At 45.1% G+C, this 21,877-nt stretch overlaps 1 protein-coding gene across 2 annotated transcripts; it reads right to left on the minus strand.

The window, feature by feature from the left end:
* Positions 1-324: 324 nt before the first annotated feature.
* LOC115080883 (zinc finger protein 2 homolog) lies at positions 325-15,587 on the minus strand. Of its 2 annotated transcripts, none has more exons than XM_029585344.1 (7): positions 15,238-15,587; positions 14,764-14,890; positions 9,220-9,333; positions 8,948-9,061; positions 7,172-7,273; positions 6,359-6,466; positions 325-4,132 (listed from the first exon to the last, which is right to left on the minus strand). In XM_029585344.1, the coding sequence occupies exons 1-7, from the start codon at positions 15,259-15,261 to the stop codon at positions 2,550-2,552; spliced, it is 2,172 nt and encodes a 723-aa protein (XP_029441204.1). In that variant the 5' UTR covers positions 15,262-15,587; the 3' UTR covers positions 325-2,549. The 2 variants fall into 2 exon arrangements, with proteins under 2 accessions (XP_029441204.1, XP_029441203.1); XM_029585343.1 differs by having other exon boundaries at positions 8,942-9,061.
* Between the last annotated feature and the right edge of the window lie 6,290 nt (positions 15,588-21,877).

Here is a 21,877-nt window from a genome sequence, read left to right on the forward strand (position 1 = left end):
ATTATATACAGGTTGTTGTAAGTGATTTTTTTTTTCCCTCTAAAGTCTGTATTTTGAATGTCCTTTTTCATGTAAAATGTGTTAATTTTAAAATGGCCGGGTTTGCCTAAGGTGCCCAATACCCTTCCGTCAGCCCTGGCAGAGCTTGATGGACCTTAGCTGGACACAGTACGGCATTGCGTACGTTATCCCCCTACTCAGCCACTCACAACTAATGCAGATCAAATTCACTCATCCAAGATACACATATAACATCAGTTAGTGAGGAATGACTTAAGACAGAGGGGCCTGGGGTAAAGTGGATATAGGAATATACAGACAACATGAGCTTGGAAATACTTTTTAATTAGGTCAATGGTGCCCAAGACCACTGGGACTATTTCCTCCGTCGTTCTGCCATGTTTGTCTAATCCTTCATTGTATCTCTCGGTACCCAATGATCTTCTGTCTCTCCCTATGTCAAATAATCCTGTTTCTCTGCTGCCTTTGTATTAAAATGCTCAAGGCAGATGAAAAAACCATAAAATGTAATCAATTTAAAACAAACCAAATACAAAACATACTTAAAAAAAAAAAAAAAAAAAAACCACCCCAGAGCAGAAGTAAATGATAATTCAGACATTCAGTCGTTCTGCCATGTTTGTCTAATCCTTCATTGTATCTCTCGGTACCCAATGATCTTCTGTCTCTCCCTATGTCAAATAATCCTGTTTCTCTGCTGCCTTTGTATTAAAATGCTCAAGGCAGATGAAAAAACCATAAAATGTAATCAATTTAAAACAAACCAAATACAAAACATACTTAAAAAAAAAAAAAAAACCACCCCAGAGCAGAAGTAAATGATAATTCAGACATCGTAAAAAGATAATAAGATCCAATATCAGACCAGCGATAAAATGTACATAATAATGGATTAAAGCAACACAAATTCGAGGACTGGTCCAATACATAAAAAGCATACAATCATCAAGTTAAAAGTAATCCAAAGAAAAACCTGAAAACTAATGCAACCCATCACCACTAGACAGGCCAATGATGGCATATGAGAAGCCTACAGCCCTGTCCAGTTTGCTTCTCATATCTCAACTGATCTCTGGCTGTTTCTTTCCAGCTAAAGATCCTCTGGCCTTACTCCAGGTATTTTTTAAATTTTGTTACTGTCTGGCGACACCACCGCCACCGGGAGGATGTCCCATACGCCCACCACCTTTTCTGTGAAGAATCAATTCCTAATGTTATCCCCCTTCCAACTTCATACCATAACTTCTGCTACTGGAGCTTTCTTTCCACCCTAAAACTGCCTCTGTGCACGACTTATAAAACTTTGAGGTATTTTGGAAGTCTCTATCCTACCACCCCCCACCACCTTCTACTATACGGTAGACATTTTTAGGTCCTCAAGTCACATTACATATCTCAACTTTAAATCGCCAATCAATAGGAGATTTACTGAAAGAGTCAAAAGCCAAGATTAAGCTAAGGGCTCTTAACCTTATTGCGCCTTTCTGCATACAGGGCCTTCTGAATTCAGCAAGTTGCACCCATTCCGGATCTGTGCTGTAGAATCTGCATTTATCTGTTGTACCAGTTTCTTCTTCACTAGCCGGGAACCATCTTATCCATAGTCCTCTGTCCTGTACTCTAATTATCACTCTCTCCTCTTTAGGTTTAAAAGGTCACCTCTGTCTAGCCATTCCTGGGTCAGGATCTGATCCAGTTCTGAAATTACTGCTTCTGTTCTTTCGAACACTTGTCCAGTTTTAAGGGCAGAGGTAGAGGCAGTTTATTTTCATATTTTAGCGTTTCTTTGAGGATTTGGGTCCACTGAAGGCCTACAAGAGTAACTCTCTTTGTATAAGCAATTTCTATAAGATCTAGACATTCTTTACTTCTGGGAGTGCAGAGTCTGGGCATCCACTGGTTCTTACAGATTACCCACTGGGCATGGAGGAGTTTTCTTATTCTCCCATTTAACTGATTGAGATCTGAACAATAGCTTTTATACTGACATTTGTATTAGTAAAGCTGTTCTTGTGTTTTTCTTCATTACCACAATGTCTGGTTTTCTAACATCAAGCATTTTACCTTTTGGAATGAGAAATGTCCTAAATGCTCACAACTTCTTCATTCGCTGTTGTTCAGCTAATGGTCATGATTCCAATGTTTTTCCAGCACAGCAATGTTATAGCGTTTACAGAGTTCCCAATGGGTGAGCCGTGCTTCCATCCTTTGCCTCACTGGTGTGCATTTTTTGGTGATCTGTGAGGTGTATCTGCCAAAGGAAGCTTTGACCACAGTCAGAACACGGAAATGGTCTCTCACCCACGTGTATTTGTTGATGTCTTTTGAGGTTTGATGTCTGCCGGAAGCTTTTACCACACTCTATGCAGGTAAAGGGCTTTACTCCCGTGTGGATTCTCTGGTGATTTGTGAGGTGAATCTTCCGAATGAAACTTTTGCCACACTCAAAACATGAAAATGGTCTCTCACCAGCATGGACCTTTTTGTGTCTTATGAGGAGATACTCCAGGAAGAAGCTTTCGTTACAATCACCTGCATGAAAGGGTCTTTTCTCCTGGATGACTCCTTTCATGCTGTCTCAGTTTGCATGATTTAGTAAAGCTTTTATCACAAACAGAACATTTAAATGGTTTCTCTCCTGTGTGGGTTCTTTCATGACGTTGTAAGAGAAAGTTATAATAGAAGCATTTATTACATACAGAACATTTAAATGGTTTATCTCCTGTGTGGCTCCTTTCATGTTGTCTCAGGTAGGATTTGTTACAGAAGCTTTTATCACATTCAGAGCATTTAAATCGCTTCTCTCCTATGTGAAGTTTTTTGTGTATCCGGAGGCCTGTCCTCTGCGCAAAGGATTTATCACATTCTGTACATTTAAACTGTTTCTCAGTGTGGATCTTCTCATGTTGTCTTCGATTGCATGACCTGCTGAAAGTTTTGTCACATTCAGAACATTTAAAAGGTTTCTCTCCTGTATGACTTCTTTCATGTCGTCTTAGAAGGGCTTTAGAATAGAAGCTTTTATCACATTCAGCGCATTTATATGCATTCTCTCTCATATGGGTTCTTTTATGCTGTCTCAGGGTGCATATTTGACTGAAGCATTCCTCACAGTCTGTACATTTAAATGGTTTCTCTCCTGCATGAACTCTTTTATGCATATTAAGGTTAGACCTTAGAGTAAAACATTTCTCACAGTCGGAACATTTATACGGTTTCTCTCCTGTGTGAACTGCCTGATGAATTTTAAGCTGCGATCTGTACGTAAAGCTTTTTTCACATTCACCACATTTAAAAGGCTTGTCTCCTCCGTGACGTCTTTTATGTGCTGTGAGATTTGATTTTCTAGTAAATGTTTTATCACATTCACTGCACTGAAATGGTTTCTCTCCTGAGTGAATTCTTTTATGTTCTGTGAGGAACCATTTGTCACTGAAACACTTATCACATTCAGAACACTTAAAAGGTTTTGCTTCGTCATGAAGACTTTGGTGCCTCCTCAGGTACGACCTCAGAGGAAAACATTTCTTGCATTCGGTACACTGAAATGGATTTTCTCTTGCATGAGTTCTTAGATGTGTTTCCAGCTCATGGCTACCTGTAAAGTATTTATCGCACAGGGTACATTTCAGTTGTATTTTATGCATGTCAAATTTACTATCTGCTATCAGGTTTCTTTTCTTCAGCATTCCTTTCTCTCCTATGCTGGATGTAAGGTTTTTCTCACTTCCATTATACTGCTGGATCAATCTGTGACTTGACTTCTTAGTGAACTGCTTCCCACATTCAATCACGTCTCGGTGCTCAAGAACATGCAAGTCCGTGGCGATGCTTTCCCAAGCATTGCCACTTTCCAATATTCCCTCTCTTTCATGGAGTCTCTGAGCAGGTACAGCCTTTAGGAAGGGTTTGACGTTTCTCTCCCGTTCAGTGCACGATCTCGCTCCGTTCAAGATTTCTTCTTTCACCCTGTATAGGGTTACTCTCTGTCCATCTCCTTCACAGTCCGAAAGATCTGGGCTGTCTCGGGAGGGGTCTCTGTATCTCCATTTCTCCCTCTGCTGCTCATCGTACATCCTCTGCAACTCCGTGTTGTTCCCGGACCCATCCTCTGTTGGATAAAAATGAGAGAGAGTCTGCTTGTTAGTTTTCCAGTTCTTGGGAAACTTTCATCCCCCCACGGGATTCTCTGAAGGCCTCTGCTTGGCTCAGATTCCGTACCCCATGTGACAAGAACTGGTTATTTGCTGACAGAGGGGGGGGGGGGGGGGGGGGGAGGTGCAGGAAGGAAACAATGCAAGACCCCTGCCTGAAGTCAGCCTGCTGATATCTGTGCATCCCACCCTCGCCTGCAGTCCCCTGCAGCGTTGCCCTATCCTTGGATCACAGCTTTATCCTGGATCCGGAGCCCAAGCCGAGCAGGACAATTCTGCAACCTCAGGAGGGACGCGCTCCCACCGCCCACCTTGGGACAAAGACAGACAAGGTTAAGGGATGGATTTTCCCCGTGGACCCAGATTATATTCGGCTACTGGTGTAACATGGGAGGTGGTCAGACAGACAAAGGCTATGACCAATCTTAATAACTGTTCGGAAACAATGGATTCTTGGTCGTCCCACAGTTCAGGTAAAAATTAAATCCTGAAAAGACCTCAGGTGTTCTGGACTTCAAGGGCAGCTAACCTCACTGGAAGTCTTCCCTCAGCTGGCAGGCAAGACCCTTGGGTCAACAGTGTCCAGTTTAGGGGGGTTCTGTTGGATTCTACCCTTTCAAGGAAGCCCCAAATCTCTTGAGCAGTTCATTCGGCGTTTGGTCCGTGGCGTTTAATTGGCAAGATGCACCAGATCCGGCCTCATAGATTCAGGCAACTGATGACTTCAAGGCTCTAATCACAATTCTCTTTCCCAAGGCTTTTACCAGAGATTGCAATTAAATGCCTACGGTTACTGAAAAATACTGCCGCCCAGATTCTTAAGGGGGCACAAAAATAAGGCTGCGGGGCCCGCCCGGCTTCTCGTGTCGGCTTGTTCGACAGCATTGTGGGTCCGGTTTTCCGGCAATGGGAAACAGCCCCGGATCTTTAGCGGACGCCTTAAAATGGAAGGCCAAGATGAAGTAAACTGCATTCAGCTCAGAAAGAAAAAGTAAAACCTTGGCTATTTCTTTTAAACTTTAGATAGCAGAATTTGTGATCTAACAGGATTTTATTCTGCTTTTATTCAGGGCTTTTTTTTTTTTTTTTTTTTAATATTTTTATGCTATCTTTTGTGACATTTCAAAGCGGATTAATGGAGCAGGCCCCTATCCCCAAAGTCTGTAGCTGAGGCAACGGAGCGTGAAGTGACTTGCCCGAGGAGCGTCAGCAGGATTTCAGCAGGGGGTCACAGCCTGCTCTCTAAGCACCAGGCTGCTTCCTGCACTGTGATGCGTGGCTGTTTGTGATTGCGCCACTTTGTCCTGGCAATGGACTTGTGGTATACATCACGGGAATCCCATCATATCAAATGAGTCTGGGGAGGACTGATGGGGGTGCTGCTTATGCTTGGGGGGGGCGGGAGGGGGCCGGTACGCCTCAGGACTCCACGAGGGCTACATAAAAAGTGACGTGAACTTTCAGACACAATCCGCAGATGGAACGGCTCCCTTACGATACGACCGAGACATTTCACTGCCTCCAAGGTACCAACGCGCAGGAGGCTCTGGAACGGAGGGGGGAGTCATGGGATTAGGATGAAAGTGGGGGGGAGACTGAGGAGTAAAAACTGAAGGGCACTCCAGGAGACCAGCCCGACAGCAGGAGTAAAACAAAATCAAAGAGAATTTTTTTTCAGTCAAAGCACGGTCAAGCTGTGGAATTTGTTACCAGAGAATGCAGGCAAGGTCAGGAGTATAACTGGTGTGGACAGGGTTCTGGTGGACAGATCCATTAGCAGTTATCAGCCAGACATACCTGGGTGTCTCCACCTCTTATTTTTGGGGGGGGGGGAGCAACACTGAACAGACTCCTCCCCCACCCATTAAGATCTGCTGGCTACTTCCAAGTCAAATTGGCCAGTGTCAGATATAAGATGGGCTCAAGGGAGTGCTGGTCAGACCCGGCGCTTACGCTCTCAACCTATCCGGCCAGACTGCGGTTTGCCAACGGGTAAAGCTGGTAAAATGCAGCCAGCTCCCTTCTTTCTGAAAGCGTAGCCCTCGGTGCTACAAATGGAACGAAAGGCAAAGTAATAAGATCCTCACTGTATAAGCGAAGTTGGAACTATTCCATCGCTCAAAGCAAGGGCGTCATAATAATAATAATAATAATAATAATAATAAAGCAATTTTTTTACTCACCCTTCCCAGTATCCAAAACCTCCTCTCCTCCTTCCATCTGGTTGCTGAGAGGAGGCTCTTCCACTTTCAGGATCTTTACCATGAGGTCGGGGTTGTAATCGGGGCTGCCTAATAGAAAAAGAGGAGCTACCAGCAGTTTGTTTTTTAAATAGTCCTGGATATTGACTCAACATTTGGCTAAAAGTGACACGATGGGCACCGAGCGTCGAAAGCGTTTACGTGTCCTGCTGGAAGGAGGTCAGGACACCCACCCCCCACCCAGAGTACGGATAAGGGAGGCAGGACACCCCGCTCATGAAAACCGGCTGCAGAACGTGGCGTTGAGCGCTGCCATCCCAACCTCCTCCTCCTCGCCGCGCTGCTGCCAATGGGGCGGGCTCACCCTCCCTCCCCCCTCCAGCTGCCAGCACCGCGTTGGGCTCGCAGAAATCTAGAGCCCCGCGCCGCTGGACGGGAGGGAGGGGGCCACAGGCACGAGCAGGAGGCATTTACTGGAGGACGAGGCTGGATTAGTAGGGATGTGTGACTGGGGGGGAGGGGGAAGATACACTTAGAAATGTAAAAGCCCTGTTGGAATTGCGGTCTTCGGCCTGACGTGTCACCTGCATTACTTGTTTCGGTTTCACGATAAAACTTTAATTATTAAAAAAAAAAAAGTGAGGGAGGTAAGAGAGTGATGAAAGACAGGAGGGAGGCAGAGGAAGATGGAAGGGGAGGAGAAGAGAGTAAAAGACTGGCGAAGGGAGAAGAGGAGGTGCCTCTTCTGTGAAAAGGTTGAACCCATCGCTAGCTCTAATCTGAGCTACACATTACCTGCTTCATGCCAGTCGCCTTTCTCCTCACTTTCCTGGTGCTCGATCCGGAATCCCTCTTGCTTAAATCGAATTAGAAGGTCAGGGTTGATACTGGGGGAGCCTGTTATGGATAAAAAAAAAGATGGTCACAATAGTGTAGCAAAGTTACCCTGCAGGCTATATGAGCAACACAAGTGAGGCTAGGATGATGCCTTGTTTATAGCCTCTGCAGAGCTAGGGGAAAAGGGTGCCGCTGTGCTGATCGTCATCAGAAAGCCAGTCAAGCCGCGCCCGGATCATTTTCACCCCCAGCATGAGCAAATCCAATCCTAAAGAGCCACAGACGGGTCTGGAGATCTATAGCGAATATGCATTATACAAGTAGAAAACAGGAGAAGCTCTTTAATATGTAAAAAAAAAAGAAAATTACAAATGCCTGGGTCAATACAATCCTAAAAGTTAGCAACACAACTTTGTCCAGGTAACTTTAGACTTAGGTATTCAGCTGTCAAGGCTTCAGTCTGAATATCCAGATAAAAAGTTATCCACATAAACATACACATGCGTGCCACACAGCAACCCAAAAACCCTTTGCAATTCACTTGGACCCAGCAGCATTATCCATGGGTTAAGCCCCTCTCCTGCGGCTCAACAAGCTTACGTGAAGCCACAGGTTACAGTAAGGCGTAATAATGGGCTCCACAGTACCAGCAGGCAGTCAGACTCCCGCCTTTGTGCCCTGGCCATTGCGTCCAACTCGGTTGCTCCTTCTTCCGTGGTGCCGACGCGGTTCTGCTGAGCAGAGAGGACTTCCCTTTGATAAATCCACAGTGGCTCCGTCAAATGAAGCCATGACTTGCCATATGCCCTGTAATTCTAATCTTAACCATAGTGTCTACATTTGGTCCAGTACTGACATCAAGGTTTGTAGTTTCCTGGAGCCTACCCTCCAGTTTTCAGGTGTATTGGCAGAATTTAATAATAGGTTACAGATTACCAATAGCCTGTCAGCAAGTTCATACTGGTGAATACCATCAGGTCCTGGTGATATCCTGCAGATGCCTTTCTGATCTAGGTTTCTCCGACACGATTCCTGCTTGGTTTCATTCTTAGTTATCTAATGGAACCTTTTCTCTTATCTTTGATTCCCAGCTTTCCTCTCCTAAATCTTTACCCTTTGGCATAAACATAAGGTTCTCTTCTTGACTCTCTTCTTTTTCCCTGTTTCTTCCTATGATCCCTTTTTCTTCCCTTGCATTTTCCCCATCACCCATATGCTGACAAAACCAAGCTATTTTTAACCCTTTCCTTCACTCACTTAATCTGATTTTACTCAGAGCTCAACTGGGCTTTGCACTCATTTGTTGGGTTTTTTTTTTTTAAACAGTTAACTAGTTCAAAGACTGAAATCCTCTTTGTCTCGTCTTCGAAAGCAATTCCTTCCCTTTGACGCCTCCAAGCTCATCGGCTTTCCTCAGCATACTGCAATACTTACGGCTTGTAGACGCCACCTTTATAATACGTGGTGGACACATGTCCTTATCTTACTGCATCACCTACTAAACACATTGTCCATGTCCTTATCATCTCTAGGTTTCTATACGGCTCTCTATTTCACTCTCCCTTACATATCTGCTCGTTCTCTGGATCCAAAGAGCGATGACGTCTCTTACCTTTCATTTACTTTTTTATTCTCCTGCTCACTTGTTTTAGCCACTTTCCTGGGACAGAATGGTCCCTGACCCAGAGAGCTTATAACCTAGTAGGATGTAAGGATGAGAAATCTTACACTTGCCAGTTTTAGGAAGGTGAATGTCTTCAGTTGTCTCCGCTTCAGGATGACCCATGCAATGTGGCTCTTCCTCCTGTTTCACTCTCAGCGAGAACACGGATGTTACGATGGGAGGCCCTGTTACGAGAAAGCACACGGGTCTAGACGGACTCACCGAGGACCAGATATTCATATAGGAGGACACGGATTTCAGGTCTCCCAAAATTTGATGTGGACACCCCACCTCCTCCGATTTGAAAAATGCAAAGCCTTTTAAACCCAGAACATTTACTTACTAACGGTGGGGCTGCTAAGGTCTTCTTTTCCCTCCCGCTCATAGTGTTGAGTGAAATATTTCTCGTCTTTCTTTTTAATCTTGAAAATAACATCGGGGTTAACAATTGAATAACCTGTGAATCAAGAGAGCAAACTCACATTTAGATTTGCATTTGTAAAAGATGCCAGGGCGGGGAGGGTTTCCTGTTCTGATGGAGCAGTGCATTTGCCTGACAAAGCTTGGGAAGGAAGAGATGACTGCAGCCGGCCACTTACTCCGCAGATACCCTGACCCCCGGAGCCGGAAGGTGACCAGGAGCAGCACTGGGCTAGCGGTGCGTCTCTCCCATTCTTCTGCACAGTATAGAATTCTGCTCATCCACCCCTCATGCAATTAATCATCCTAGATCTGTATCTATTAGGGTCATAAAGGGTATGAAAAGGAAAGGAAAATCTGTTCCTACCTGCTAATTTTCGTTCCTATAATACCACAGATCAGACCAGACAAGTGGGCTCTGCATCCCTACCAGCAGATGGAGGCAGAGAATGAAAACTTTTCAGGCATAACCGAGAGTGACACCTGCAGTCCCCTCAGTATTGACCTGTACTCAAGCCAAGATGTCCAATCCAACAAACCCAAATAACCCTGGCGAGCAGAGACTCAAAGTTGGAGCCCCCTAAAACTAGGATCCGCTGTCTCAAACCAAGGATTATAATAATTAGCAACACTAAGGCATAACCTATGTACAATCTCTGAAGTCAATCCTGGTAAATCTGCATATGATTACAAACTGCCTCAGCAATATCCAGAAGCGAGGAAGTCTTTCGAAAAAACAAAAAGGGATGGGTCTCTGAACTGATCTGGGGTATTCCAGGAAGGAAAATTAGTAGGTAGGAACCAATTTTCCTTTCCTGTTCATACCCCAGACAAATGGGATGTTCACAAGCCCTTCTATACTGGGCGGGAACTCGAAAGACCCACGTGCAACACACTCTCCCCAAAAGCCGCCGCCTCCGGTGCCCGCACATCCAAGCGGTAATGTTTGGTAAAAGTGTGAAGAGAAGGCCATGTCGCCACTCAACAAATTTCCTGTGGAGAAATCAGCTGACACTCCGCCCGGGAGATTGCCTGCGCCCTAGTGAATGCACTCGCAACCCTTCTGGAATCAACCGACCCTTACAGACGTAGGCTGAAATTATCGCCTCCTTCAGCCATCTTGCAGTCGTGCTCTTGGAAGCTTTATTTCCCTTCTTTGCTCCACTGAACAGGACAAAGAAATAATCTGAACTCCAAAAGCCATTCGTCACGTTAAGATACCACAAGAAAATTTGGCGCACATCCAATAAGTGAAATTCCTTCGCAAGTGGCGTATCGGGCAACAAATGCGGGCAGGCCAGCAGCTCCACCGTCTAGTTGAGGTGAAATGAAGAAACAACCTTAGGAAAAAGGAAGGAACCATACGTGACGATACACCATCCTCCGAAAAATGTAGGAAAGGGTCCCTACACGATTATGCTTGAGCTCTGATATCCTCCTAGCTGAGAAAATGGCCACCAGGGAAATCGGACTTCAAGGTAAGGTCCTTCAAAGAAGCCCTTCTAATCGGTTCAAAGGGAGGACCAGAAAAAACTCGAAGAACCAGATTACGTTTCCATGCCAGACACATCCTCCAGACCGGTGGTCGCAGATGCTTCGCCCCCTTCAGAAAAACGCATGACATTCGGATGAGATGCCAACAGTCTCCCCCGCAGCTTACCTCGAAGACAACCCAAGGCTGCCGCCTGAGCGCCGAGGGAATTGTAGGCCAATCCCTTTGTTAACCCAATTGGCAAAAAGGCTAAAACCTAAGGAACCTCTACGTGCAATGGCTGTAGCCCGTTCTGCAAACACCATGACTCAAAAACTCTCCAAACCCGGAAATAAGCCAAAGACGTGGAAGGCCTCCTCGCCTGAAGCAAAGTCGCAATTACCGACAGCGAGTATTCCTTTCAAACTAAAACGTCACCTTTCAAAAGCCAAGCTGCTAGACAAAAAGCAATTCGCCCGGTCTGAAAAGATGGGTCCCTGATGCAACATCGCGTGCAGATGGGCCAAACAAACAAACGGGACCGTCTATAGCGAGATGAACCAGATCTGCAAACCCGCTGGAGTCGGGGGCGTGGGACTGGTCAGTGGAGGCCTTTGCCCTTATACAGGCTAGATGGGGCAGGCCAGAGTTGGACCTCACGGTGGTTTGAGAAAAGGGAAAAGGCGGATCGGTTTTACAGCCACCAGAAAGTCTATCATGAGCATCCGTCAAGGCCGCTCCTCCTTCCAACCGCTTGGAGACTGCACACCCAAGTGCATCTACCTTTGTAAAACGTAAACGCTTCTTGCCACTGGATCCAGAGGGTACGGGCCTTCCGAAACCCGACCCCCTTTGAAATCAGCCTCTGGCGCAACCCACTCAAGTTCAATCAATTTTTGAATGGCCTCCGTCACGGGTGAAAAACAAGAGGTCTCACACAAGGAAACCAAAATGGGATTTTTCTTTGGTGTCTGCCCCAGGAGCGCTGAGCATTTTCAGGGTCTGGGAAATCAGAGCTGGCAGCTCATCTTTATGAAAGAACTGTAGCATAGCTCTATATGGTTGTTAATCCTGGAGGAATTTCACCATCCTCAAGAGAGTCAGGATCGGCGTCATCATCCGGACCTCCGTCGGGAAGTCCCGCTGCCACTCTAGGAGTACTCTGGCGCTTAACAGGAGGTCCCGGCAAGGTTCCTACCTGCGACTCTGCCCTGGGAGTATTATAGAGGGCTGAAGACTGCGCCTGGAGAAAGGATTGCAAACTCTGGAGAAACTCTATCCATGAAACAGTAGAAGCATCCAGTCCGGGAGGTACCTGAGGCGTACCGAGTTACCGTCCCCCGCTGAGGAACCAGTTAGGGGAGTTCCAAAATCAGGCGCCCCCACCTGAGTCATCTGCACCCAGGCCTGTACCCGGCTGGGAAGAACCAGGCTTAGTGAAATCAAAGGAAGATAATTCGCCCTGAAACTCCAAACAGCGCCGACACAAGTTAGCGGGCACTCCTGGCTGAGATGCCCAAATATGACAGGCAGTGCAAAGAAAAAGGCACAAGTTTCTTAGGCATAGGCGCCATTATGGCTGACAGAGCGCTTGAGCGGCAGCCGGAGGGGTGCATCTAGCTTTTTTTTTTTATACACTTACCTAAACTCAGCCTTACCTGACTGAGTACAGAGATGGTCTCCGGCTGCGGGGGAAAAGGGCTTAAGCAGTCACCGCCTCGCTCGGCTTCCTGCACCCGCTGCCTTTCAGCCGCTTAAGCAGTTAAGTCCACTCCAGCTGAAAGAGAACAGCTACCGGACCAAGGCACTCATCTGAGGGACCAAGGAAATCACTTCAGGAATTCTCAGCTCGGGGAGGGACCTTGTGATATCACCGCAGGAGAGCAGGGCGAATGTAATATCCTTAATTCTCCTTTTCCAAAATGAGGCAATCCCCAGTAGGGAGATGCACATCCACCATCTGCTGGAGACGGAGAATACTGGCAGGCTGATGTCACTGCAGGGGTATATATACTGTGACTTCAGTTTTCTCCGTCTCCATCTGCTGGTAGAGGTGCATAACCCACTTGTTCTGGATTCATCTGAATGGATGCTAAGAAAAGTCCGCCTGCACATTGTCCATTCTGGCCACGTGAGACGCTGTTACTCCTGGAATCAAGAGCCAGAGTCCAGCCGTTGCTGTATGGTACCACTTGACTTAACATCCAAAAACTTCTCTCAACAGGCAAGATGGCTGACCCTGGCTAACCACATGCCACTGGAGCCCTGCAAGCCAGCTCAGCTGGTGCTTCCCATTTCAGGTCTGCCCCGCAGCATCAACACGGCGACGCAGAAAGGCACCTTTTGGGCTTAGCCCCCTGGCCTGATGGATTCCTTCATTTTGCAAAGGGGGGGGGGGGGGGGGGAAGACGGCATCTGTTGCCCCTCTGGAAGCAGCAGTGACCGGATCTCCATTCCCTGCAGCTTCTTTGAGCTCCAAGGAATAGCGCAACCCCTGCCAACCAGCCTGGATATTTTGTTACCGCTCGGAAATATCGGGTTGGGAGGCTCCGCCACCCTGCCGGATTGGCCAAATAAGCATGTCGGTGTGCCAAGGCAGCTCCTTGAAGCGGGAAGCAGCCGAGACCACAGATCAGGAAACCGTGGACTCTACCGTGCAAAGGCCTCTGGCGTTTCTAAAACGACCCTTGCCTGGAAAACGTGTGCCTTTTCTAAACACCCCCCCCCCCCCCCCCCCCCCCCCGGGGCTCCTCAAAACACTTAACTCTCCCAAGAAATCTGGGGCCCAACACGAATGGAATTTTCTCGGTTATCAAACCGTGAAACAGTTACATTTGCTCTCTGACGAAACAGCAGCTCATTTCAAATACTGGAGGTTATAGGCCGCTTATTGCAGGGACGCAAAGAGAAAGCGAATTCCCCGCAGGAGATAAAAAGCCATCCTTACATAAGATCGCCTTTACCCTGCGGAAGAAGCCTGAAATATTGCAGAACTGTGTCCGGAAAAGCAATTTACAGGTCCTTCATTTTCCTGCTGTTTTCGTTTGCAAGACAGACAAGGAATATCCAATTGAAATACTTAAAATTTCCTCTGGAGTCGACACCATCTGTGGAACGGTTTCAGAGGTGTAAAAAAAAAAAAAAAAAAAAAACAAAAAAACCACACTACTGCATGTTGTCAACGTTGCCTCGTTCAGAGCTGGCTCTGCAAACCGAAGCAGGCGGAGCGAAAAACAATACATTTTACATTTTGCAAGAGGCGCTCGGCATGAAGAAAGCGGACCAGAGCAATGCAGACAAGGTCAGCTGGGGTTATGTCCCAGCCGCAGCGAAAAAGAAAACATGGGAATAGGGTCGGGTGGGTTACAGGAGTAAGATTCAGAAAATACTGTGTGCGCCAAACTGCTCTTAAGTGCAGGGAAAAAAGTATAAAAATAAGAACTGTGATTGAATATAGAACCTGAACTGCACAACTGGTGTTGAGTCCTTAATATGAATGTCCTTAATAATTCTTAGTAAGTAGTCAATATGGACGGTAAAAGGCTGTTGATCAATAGTGAATAAGTGACCTTATGACATGGAGCCAGTTGGCAATCTTAGCTATGAGAGAATCTAAAATGCAAGGGGGTTTAAAAAGTCTCTGAACAAGTTTTTAGGCACCAAGGGACAATTTTGTTTCCTCCAATAATTGTTTTTCTGCTTTTACTTTCCCCCCCCCCCCCGCTTCTTGTCTTTTTTTCTCCCTCCAGCCTACCTCCTACCTTTCACTCTCACCCTGAGCCCAGGCCAGTGGTCTGCGGCGGTAGCACCAGCAGCAGCGCCCTGAGCAGCAGCAGCCCATGGTCTTGGGCTCAGGATGGCCTCAGGCACCCAGAACCCCCCCATGTCAGGCTCCCCAGTGACCTGGCACCAGAGATTTTCCAGCTCTTCTAAAACCGGTAACATCCATACGACAATGGGTCTGTGTGTGGTAGACGACAGAAGAGATACATTTACCCCATGACATCAGGACACTGTGAATCTCTCTGATGATCTTCCGGTACAGCTCCTTCTGCCATTCTCCCAGGACGTCCCACTCCTCTTCCCAGAAATAAGCAGCCACATCGTTGAACATGATGGAGGCCTGAAAAGAGCAAACAGTTCATCCTTAGCCCTTCTCCCTTCAGTTCCATTATACTGTGTGTGCACATAATAAACATTGTTATATGCCCTCTATCAGTGAGATCAGCTCTCCAGTAGTTTATAGCATGAATGAGATCAGTTCTCCAGTATATTACAGCAGGAAGGGAGAGCTGTGCTCTCACCTATCTTTGTTATAGATCAGCTCTCCAGTAGATTATAGCAGGAAGGGAGCTCTATTCCCTCAGCTACCTTTGCATTGTACTGTGAGGAGGAAGCTTGGAAGAGCTGCTCAGGAAACAGGTTTCCTTTAAGCTCTGAATGGAAGAGTTTAGGAAAGAATTTTCTTACTGGATTAGAAACCAGGGCAGACATTTCCCTTCCGGATGGTGAAGCTGCGGGGAGGGATCCCTTCTCCTGGGCAGCTGCTGAGAAAGAGGAATAAGGCAGGAGCAGGCTGGGCTGATTCCTGCGGGGTCCCAGATAAAGTCTCCCCGCCCTGCAAAATAGAAAGGGCAGATCCAGTCCTGGTGGGGGGGGGGGGGGGTGGGAAAGGCAGGAGTTTCTGCTTTACTTCTGCAGCTTCCCTGCTCCTTGCAGCCCAGCAGACCCGAAAGAAAGGGAAGCATGGGAGCCCCCTGCATGGAGCGTGCACAAAGCCCCTGGGCCGAGGTCACGTGGTCTCCCCTCCAGTGCATGGCAGCGCGAGTCCTGCCTGCTTAAGGTGGAGCTGCAGAGACAGCAAAGAGTTGCAGGGCAACGTAAAGGAAGGAGACAAGCTGGGGGCCTGATGCAGTCCATGGGCATCTTGGGAGTTGTAGTTCTGCTGCAAGCAGGGACAAAACCAGGACCGCGAGGGTGGGGGGGGGCAGGGTATGCTTAATGAACTGAAGCAATCCAGACGTCCTTAATGTTTTATTAGAGCAGCTCATTGCAAAGATCCTTCCCATCCCCCAGCATTTGAATAGGAAAGCAAAGTCAGATTCAGATAACTTTATTGGCATGAAAATTTATACAATGTGTAGCGAAAAGCTACACAAAAAGTGATTTAAAAAAAAAAAAGGAATATATATATTTTTTTTTTACAAAATAGCGAGAATGATCTGAATTCGGTGAGGGTCTGTCTGTGTTTTACATGGGGGGGGGGTGAGATATTCTTAGGGTGTCTTTTTTTTCTGCGTAGGGATCTGTAGCAGCCCGGCTTGTTCTGTTTTTTCGAGTTTGCACCTCCCAATGTAACCGTCTCTAAAAGTCAGATAAGAGGTCCAGACAACTGATCCGCAAAGATAGACTTTTATTGCCAGCAAGATGCAGCTAAGACAATGGCTCAGTACAACTGCATGCCCCTCCCCGTGGGGAATGGACTTTTATACATTCTTTCAAGTAGGTGTAGCTTATAATCAGACCATTGTTCTCGTCATTTAATTGACGTGATATGTTAGACATTTTATAGCAGCAATCGTATTAATACAATACAAATTATTATTACAAAATGGTGGTGCATTCCACTGAATGTCAGTACATAAGTGCGTAATTACGTAGTGCATGCCATTGCGTTTCAAATGTTAGTACATTCAAGATGGCCGTGCGTTTCAATGCGTGTCACTGCTGGCGTTGTTAATTAGAAGGTTTCAGTTTTCTCATTCATCGATTGACCATAAAATTGAACTCCTTCATTCCCCCCTTTGATACTTCAACTTCTTTAGAAGGTGCAAGTATCACCTTCATCCATGAGGTAGCTGAAAAGACAAACAGAAATTAGTAACATTTTCACTCAGTGTGGGCCCTAATATATTTATTTATTTTATTTATTTATTTATTTTATTTAGCATTTGTTTATATACCGAGGTACAGCTGACATAGCCTTCACTCACAAAGCGGGGAGTAGCTGGCTTATTACGGCGGTTACTACCCCAAACCAAATGTGCCTGATACTTCGCTTTCGATGCATATCCAGCATGGTTCTCTGCTTCATGGCATGGGAGAAAGGCTGATACATCAAGCATTTCCAGCATAGCTCTCTGCTTCAACAGCAGGGGAATAAGAAAAGCTGAGGCTTCACGCATATCCAGAATAGCTTCAACTGCAGGGGAGAAGAAAAAAAAAAAAAAGATTCGCACTCACAAAGCAGGGAGTAGCTGGCTTGTTACGGCGGTTACTACCCTAAACCAAAAGGGCCTGATACTTCACTTTCAATGCATAACCAGCATGGCTCTCCGCTTCAACGGCAGGAGAGAAGAAAAACAACCAATAGGGGCTGTATGACATAGTCTGGGTAAAGGGAATAAACATGGGTGTAGCTTGCTTATTGCAGCGGTTACTACCCCTACTACCCCTAACTAATCAAGCTAGGTATTTCACTTGGATGCAGCTCCATCACTGCTCTCTACATTAATGGTGGGGGTGGAAGGGAAATAAAACCAAGAGTTAAGAGAAAAAGATAAGTATGAGAGAAAAAAATGTGTGAAGCTTGCTGGGCAGACTAGATGGGCCATTTGGTCTTCTTCTGCCGTCATTTCTATGTTTCTATGTTTCTATGTTTACATTATAACAAACCAGTTACATTTAAATTCATAACAGTGTAACAGAGAAATGAATCAGAACATTAACTTAATAAAGACAATAAATATATTGAACAATACATTGAACAATAGATATGAGTGTAAGCAGCACTTGAAGTTGACGGTTGATACCGTTAATGAGAAGAAAAGGTTTCTGCGAGATAGGACGAAAGACAGAAGGAGGGGATTGCTGACATAAAAAGAACGTGAAGGTGGATATGAAAAAGATTTATGTTCTGTTGTCATTGGGTGAGCAGCCATTGTAAGACTGTGAAAGTAGCCAGTCTTTAAGTTCTTTTTTAAAAGATTTAAAGTTTTCTTGCGAATTGAGGTGTTGAGGTAGTGAGTTCCATAATTTTGGGCCTACGATAGAGATGGCTCTATTTCTAGTGGAGGATAATTTGGCTTGAGGTAATGAAGGGACATCCAGCTGAACTTTATATGTAGATCCTGTTGTACGTGAAGATTTATGTAGGTGTATAATATTGTCCAAGGCAGAGTAGTCAGCTTTGTGAATTGATTTGTGTAGGATTGTGAGTACTTTGTACTCTATTCTTTTTTTAACTGGTAGCCATTGTAAGTTGTGGAGTACTGGGGATATATGGTCGGCTTTTCTTTTACCAGACAGGACTCTGGCAGCTGCATTTTGGAGTAACTGCAGTGGTCTTAAGGTTGAATTAGGGAGGCTATATTTGCTAGGTTGTTGGTTACTTCACCGGGGTTGAGACGAGGGGTCCCTAGTAGAGCACCCCCCCCTTTGTAGCCGGACTTAACCCAAACAAACATGATGGCCCATGTGTGTTAGTTACATTAATTGCATTAAAGGTTAGTGTCAGAATATTCATCTTCTGAATCTGATGACTCTGATGAGGGAAATGTTGAGATTGAAGTGTACTGGTTCATCAGCATGATTTGGGCTGCTGCTCTTCGATCAGCTATCGTTTCCATCATGGCACGCAAGTTTCTAAGGAAAAGAGGGAAACATAAAGGAAATATAGCACAAGAAATTAAAAAGAATATCAAAGGAATGAAAAGTTCCTTGAGTCCTGGGATGGATGAGATCCAGTTGGGCATTGATGTAGTCCAATCAAAGGCCCCGGACCAGGTCTGCACAGGAACATGAGCTAGTCGCACCATACGATCAGTAATTTCTTCGATGACTTTGCTTTTATCATCGATCTGTAAACAACAATTAGAAAGATTAAATTTTCCACACACTCCACCTTCCTGAGCTAGAAGGTAGTCCAATGCTAATCGATTCTGGTATATAGCAGTAATAAGTTTTGTGTTTTGCTTGGCCAAAATATTGAGGGCCATTGCAGAGTCATTGGTAAGAAGTTCAAGTACTGCCTGAAGTCTAATAATACGATTCAGCATGTAGATTGGTGTTCTATATCCATATGAACCATCCTCTGCCCAAGTCGCTGGTCCGTAATATTGTACAATACGTTCAGGTGGCCACTCCTTGTCGGACCAATCCCCAATAGAAACTTTATCTCTCCTTCATCGTTTGGTTGGTTTCATTGGGCTGTATACAGGTATGCCTAAAGTTTCACCTGCTGTGACTGGTAACAGGAAAAAACTAGGGCGTATTGTTGCTAGGAAACATGTTCCATACCAAGTGGAAGGTAACTGTTCATAAGCCCTTCGTCCGCATACAAAGTAATATCCATCAGGGGCTATGAATGGTGTTGAAGGTTTCCCAGCTGCATCCCATGTGGCATTCAAACTTGGTTCAGTCCAGAAAGAAGCAGGCATAGTAAGATTCTCCGTCTGCCACCATGTACGATTGTCCGTTGTGACTGTAAGAACTCCTGTACACGGTGAATTTCCAATTGGTACAGTGTATAGTTTTGAGTATTGTCGTGATAAACATTGTCTTCCAATAACATCAGTTTGGAGAGCCCATTCATATGGACTGTTCTTTCGGTTATATGTTATAGTAGTATTCAATGCAGTCAGGTCAGATTGGAAGATTTCTTTAGCTTCCCAAGGCCATTGTTCTCCTATATTTGTACCTCCACATACAAAGCAATTTTTCACTTCCAAGGATAGGGCTATGTTCTCGGCCAGATTCACGAACATGTTCTTTGCTTGATGTGAAATAGTATGTTTCTTGAGCTTCTCGTCAAGATGAGATACTTCATCGAAGAATGATTGATAACCAACTATTGTAGTTTGATGGATAATAGGGTGTGGCTTATCTCTTCGTTGTGTGATTGTAATATATGTCATAGGGTCTCCTCCTGTTCCGTCGATTCCAAACCCCCATGTATCTTGCCAAGGGGATCCTTCAGTTCTGATTGGCCAGTCTAAAGAGACAATATTACCAGTTCCATTTTTCAGTCTACCCACTCCTGGGCAACCTGTGTATCCTCCTCCTGTATAGTCACAAACTAAACTCCATCCAGAAAGCTTAATATCTCCAGCACATGGTAACCAGCTGGATGGATTGTATGCTCGATTGTATGGACAAAGATATTTGTTGTTGAAGACATATGCTGCTTTCCATGAATCAGATCCACATTTGACTGTGTTTGGATGTTTATCAATTGCCTCACATGCATCGAAGGTAAGTGTAACACTGGAATGTCCTCCCATTAGGACCTTTGTAGAGTTAACGTAATATAGTATTCCTTTCCCATCTGGTATAGTGTCGGATGTGTAACTCTTTGGTAGACCAGTCATGAGTGTGACGTTGTAGTACTTAGGAGTGCTGGGAGAATGACAGATAACCTTGTTGTTTTGTATACATCGATGAAAAGACTGATATCCTTGAGTAGTGTTTAAGGAGCAAGCAGGTTTTACTGTACAGGATGGTGGTGGTTGAGATTGATGTATAATTGTGAAAACAAGCTGAAATCCATCTTGAGTTGTAGTGCGTACTTGTTTAATACATTCAGTGCAATTCTGACTTAATGGAGAGTTGAGAGATTTCGTTGTTGTGCACAAGATTATCATTAGGAACTGTAGAGCTCTCTGAAGATAATGAAAATGATCCATAGTAGAGCAGACCCGATGATATAGATAGCGCTGATGAACCATTTCCAGGAACTGTTAGATGGGCATATAATACTCAAAGTGGTGAACAGAAGAGCACAGATGGCCCACTTCCAAAGTGATGAGGTCATGTATTATTATGCCTGTAAAGAAGGAAAGAAAGAACACATTATTATTGTTCAGTATTTCACTTTTGTCATTTACTCAGCGTTGGTTCTTGGTACACTTCTGGTGAATTTTAATTTGTTTTCTCCATTACTGGAAACCTGCCAGGTGTTGGAAGCAGGTTTAATTCGGGTCCAATGAATCCATAATGGACACCCAGAGACTTTTACAGCAGTAGGCGTAGTCAGTAGTACGGTGTATGGTCCTTTCCATCGAGGTTTGAGGCAGTCAGAATCGTCCCATTCTTTTACCCATACAGAGTCCTCAACCTGAAATTGATGAGTTGGTGTAATCAGAATTAGTGGTTCTGTCTCACATGTATAGTTGCGGATTGCTACTACTGTATCATATAATCCTTTTAGTTGCCTGCTGAGTGACATTTCTCCTTGGATTTGTAGTGATTCAGGAAATGATGGAAGTGGTGGTGGTCTTGCATACATCATCTCATAGGGTGTTAAACCAGATTTTCTTGGAATGCATCGAATATGTAACAGAGCTAATGGTAGGATATCTGGCCATTTGGTTTTTGTTTCTTGACATAATTTGGCTAATTGACTTTTCAAAGTTCTATTTGCTCGTTCAACTGTTCCACTGCTTTGTGGTCTCCAAGTACAATGCAGATGCCAATTAAGGCCTAAAACCTTGCTTAATTGTTGAGTGACTTCACTGGTGAAAGCTGGTCCATTGTCAGAATTTATTTGCCTTGGCAGTCCATATCGGGGCAAGATCTGATGTAGAAGTAGAGTAACCACTTGTTTGGCTGTTTCTGTCCGTGTGGGTATAGCTTCAATCCATCCAGTGTAAGTACAGACTGCTACTAATATAGCTTTGTATCCTTTTGAAGGAGTCATGTGAGTGAAATCAATTTGACAGACTTGAAATGGTATAGTTCCTCGAAGGACATGTCCAGGGGCAGGACCAGGTCCATTTCGAGGATTGTTCTTTGCACATGTAATACACTGATTAATTGCATGCTTAGTCAATTGAGTGATTCGGTTAATGTAGTACGTTTTTTTCCAGTAGTCTTGCCAATGAATCACGGCCAAGGTGTGTATTATTATGTGCTTCTTTAACTATTGTCCAAGCAATGGTTTCAGGTATCCATATTCGACCATCTTGTATAATCCACCATCCATTTTGCTGATGAAAGTTTTCATATTGTGCCCATTCATTTTCTTCTGTTGTATAGATAGGGATTTCGCTTGGAAACTGCAAGAGAGGGCAAGTTGTTGTGGTGGCTTGAAACGGTTGTTCTCGAGCTACTT

This window comes from Rhinatrema bivittatum, chromosome 19 (assembly GCF_901001135.1).
Source record: "Rhinatrema bivittatum chromosome 19, aRhiBiv1.1, whole genome shotgun sequence".
Lineage (NCBI taxonomy): Eukaryota > Metazoa > Chordata > Amphibia > Gymnophiona > Rhinatrematidae > Rhinatrema > Rhinatrema bivittatum.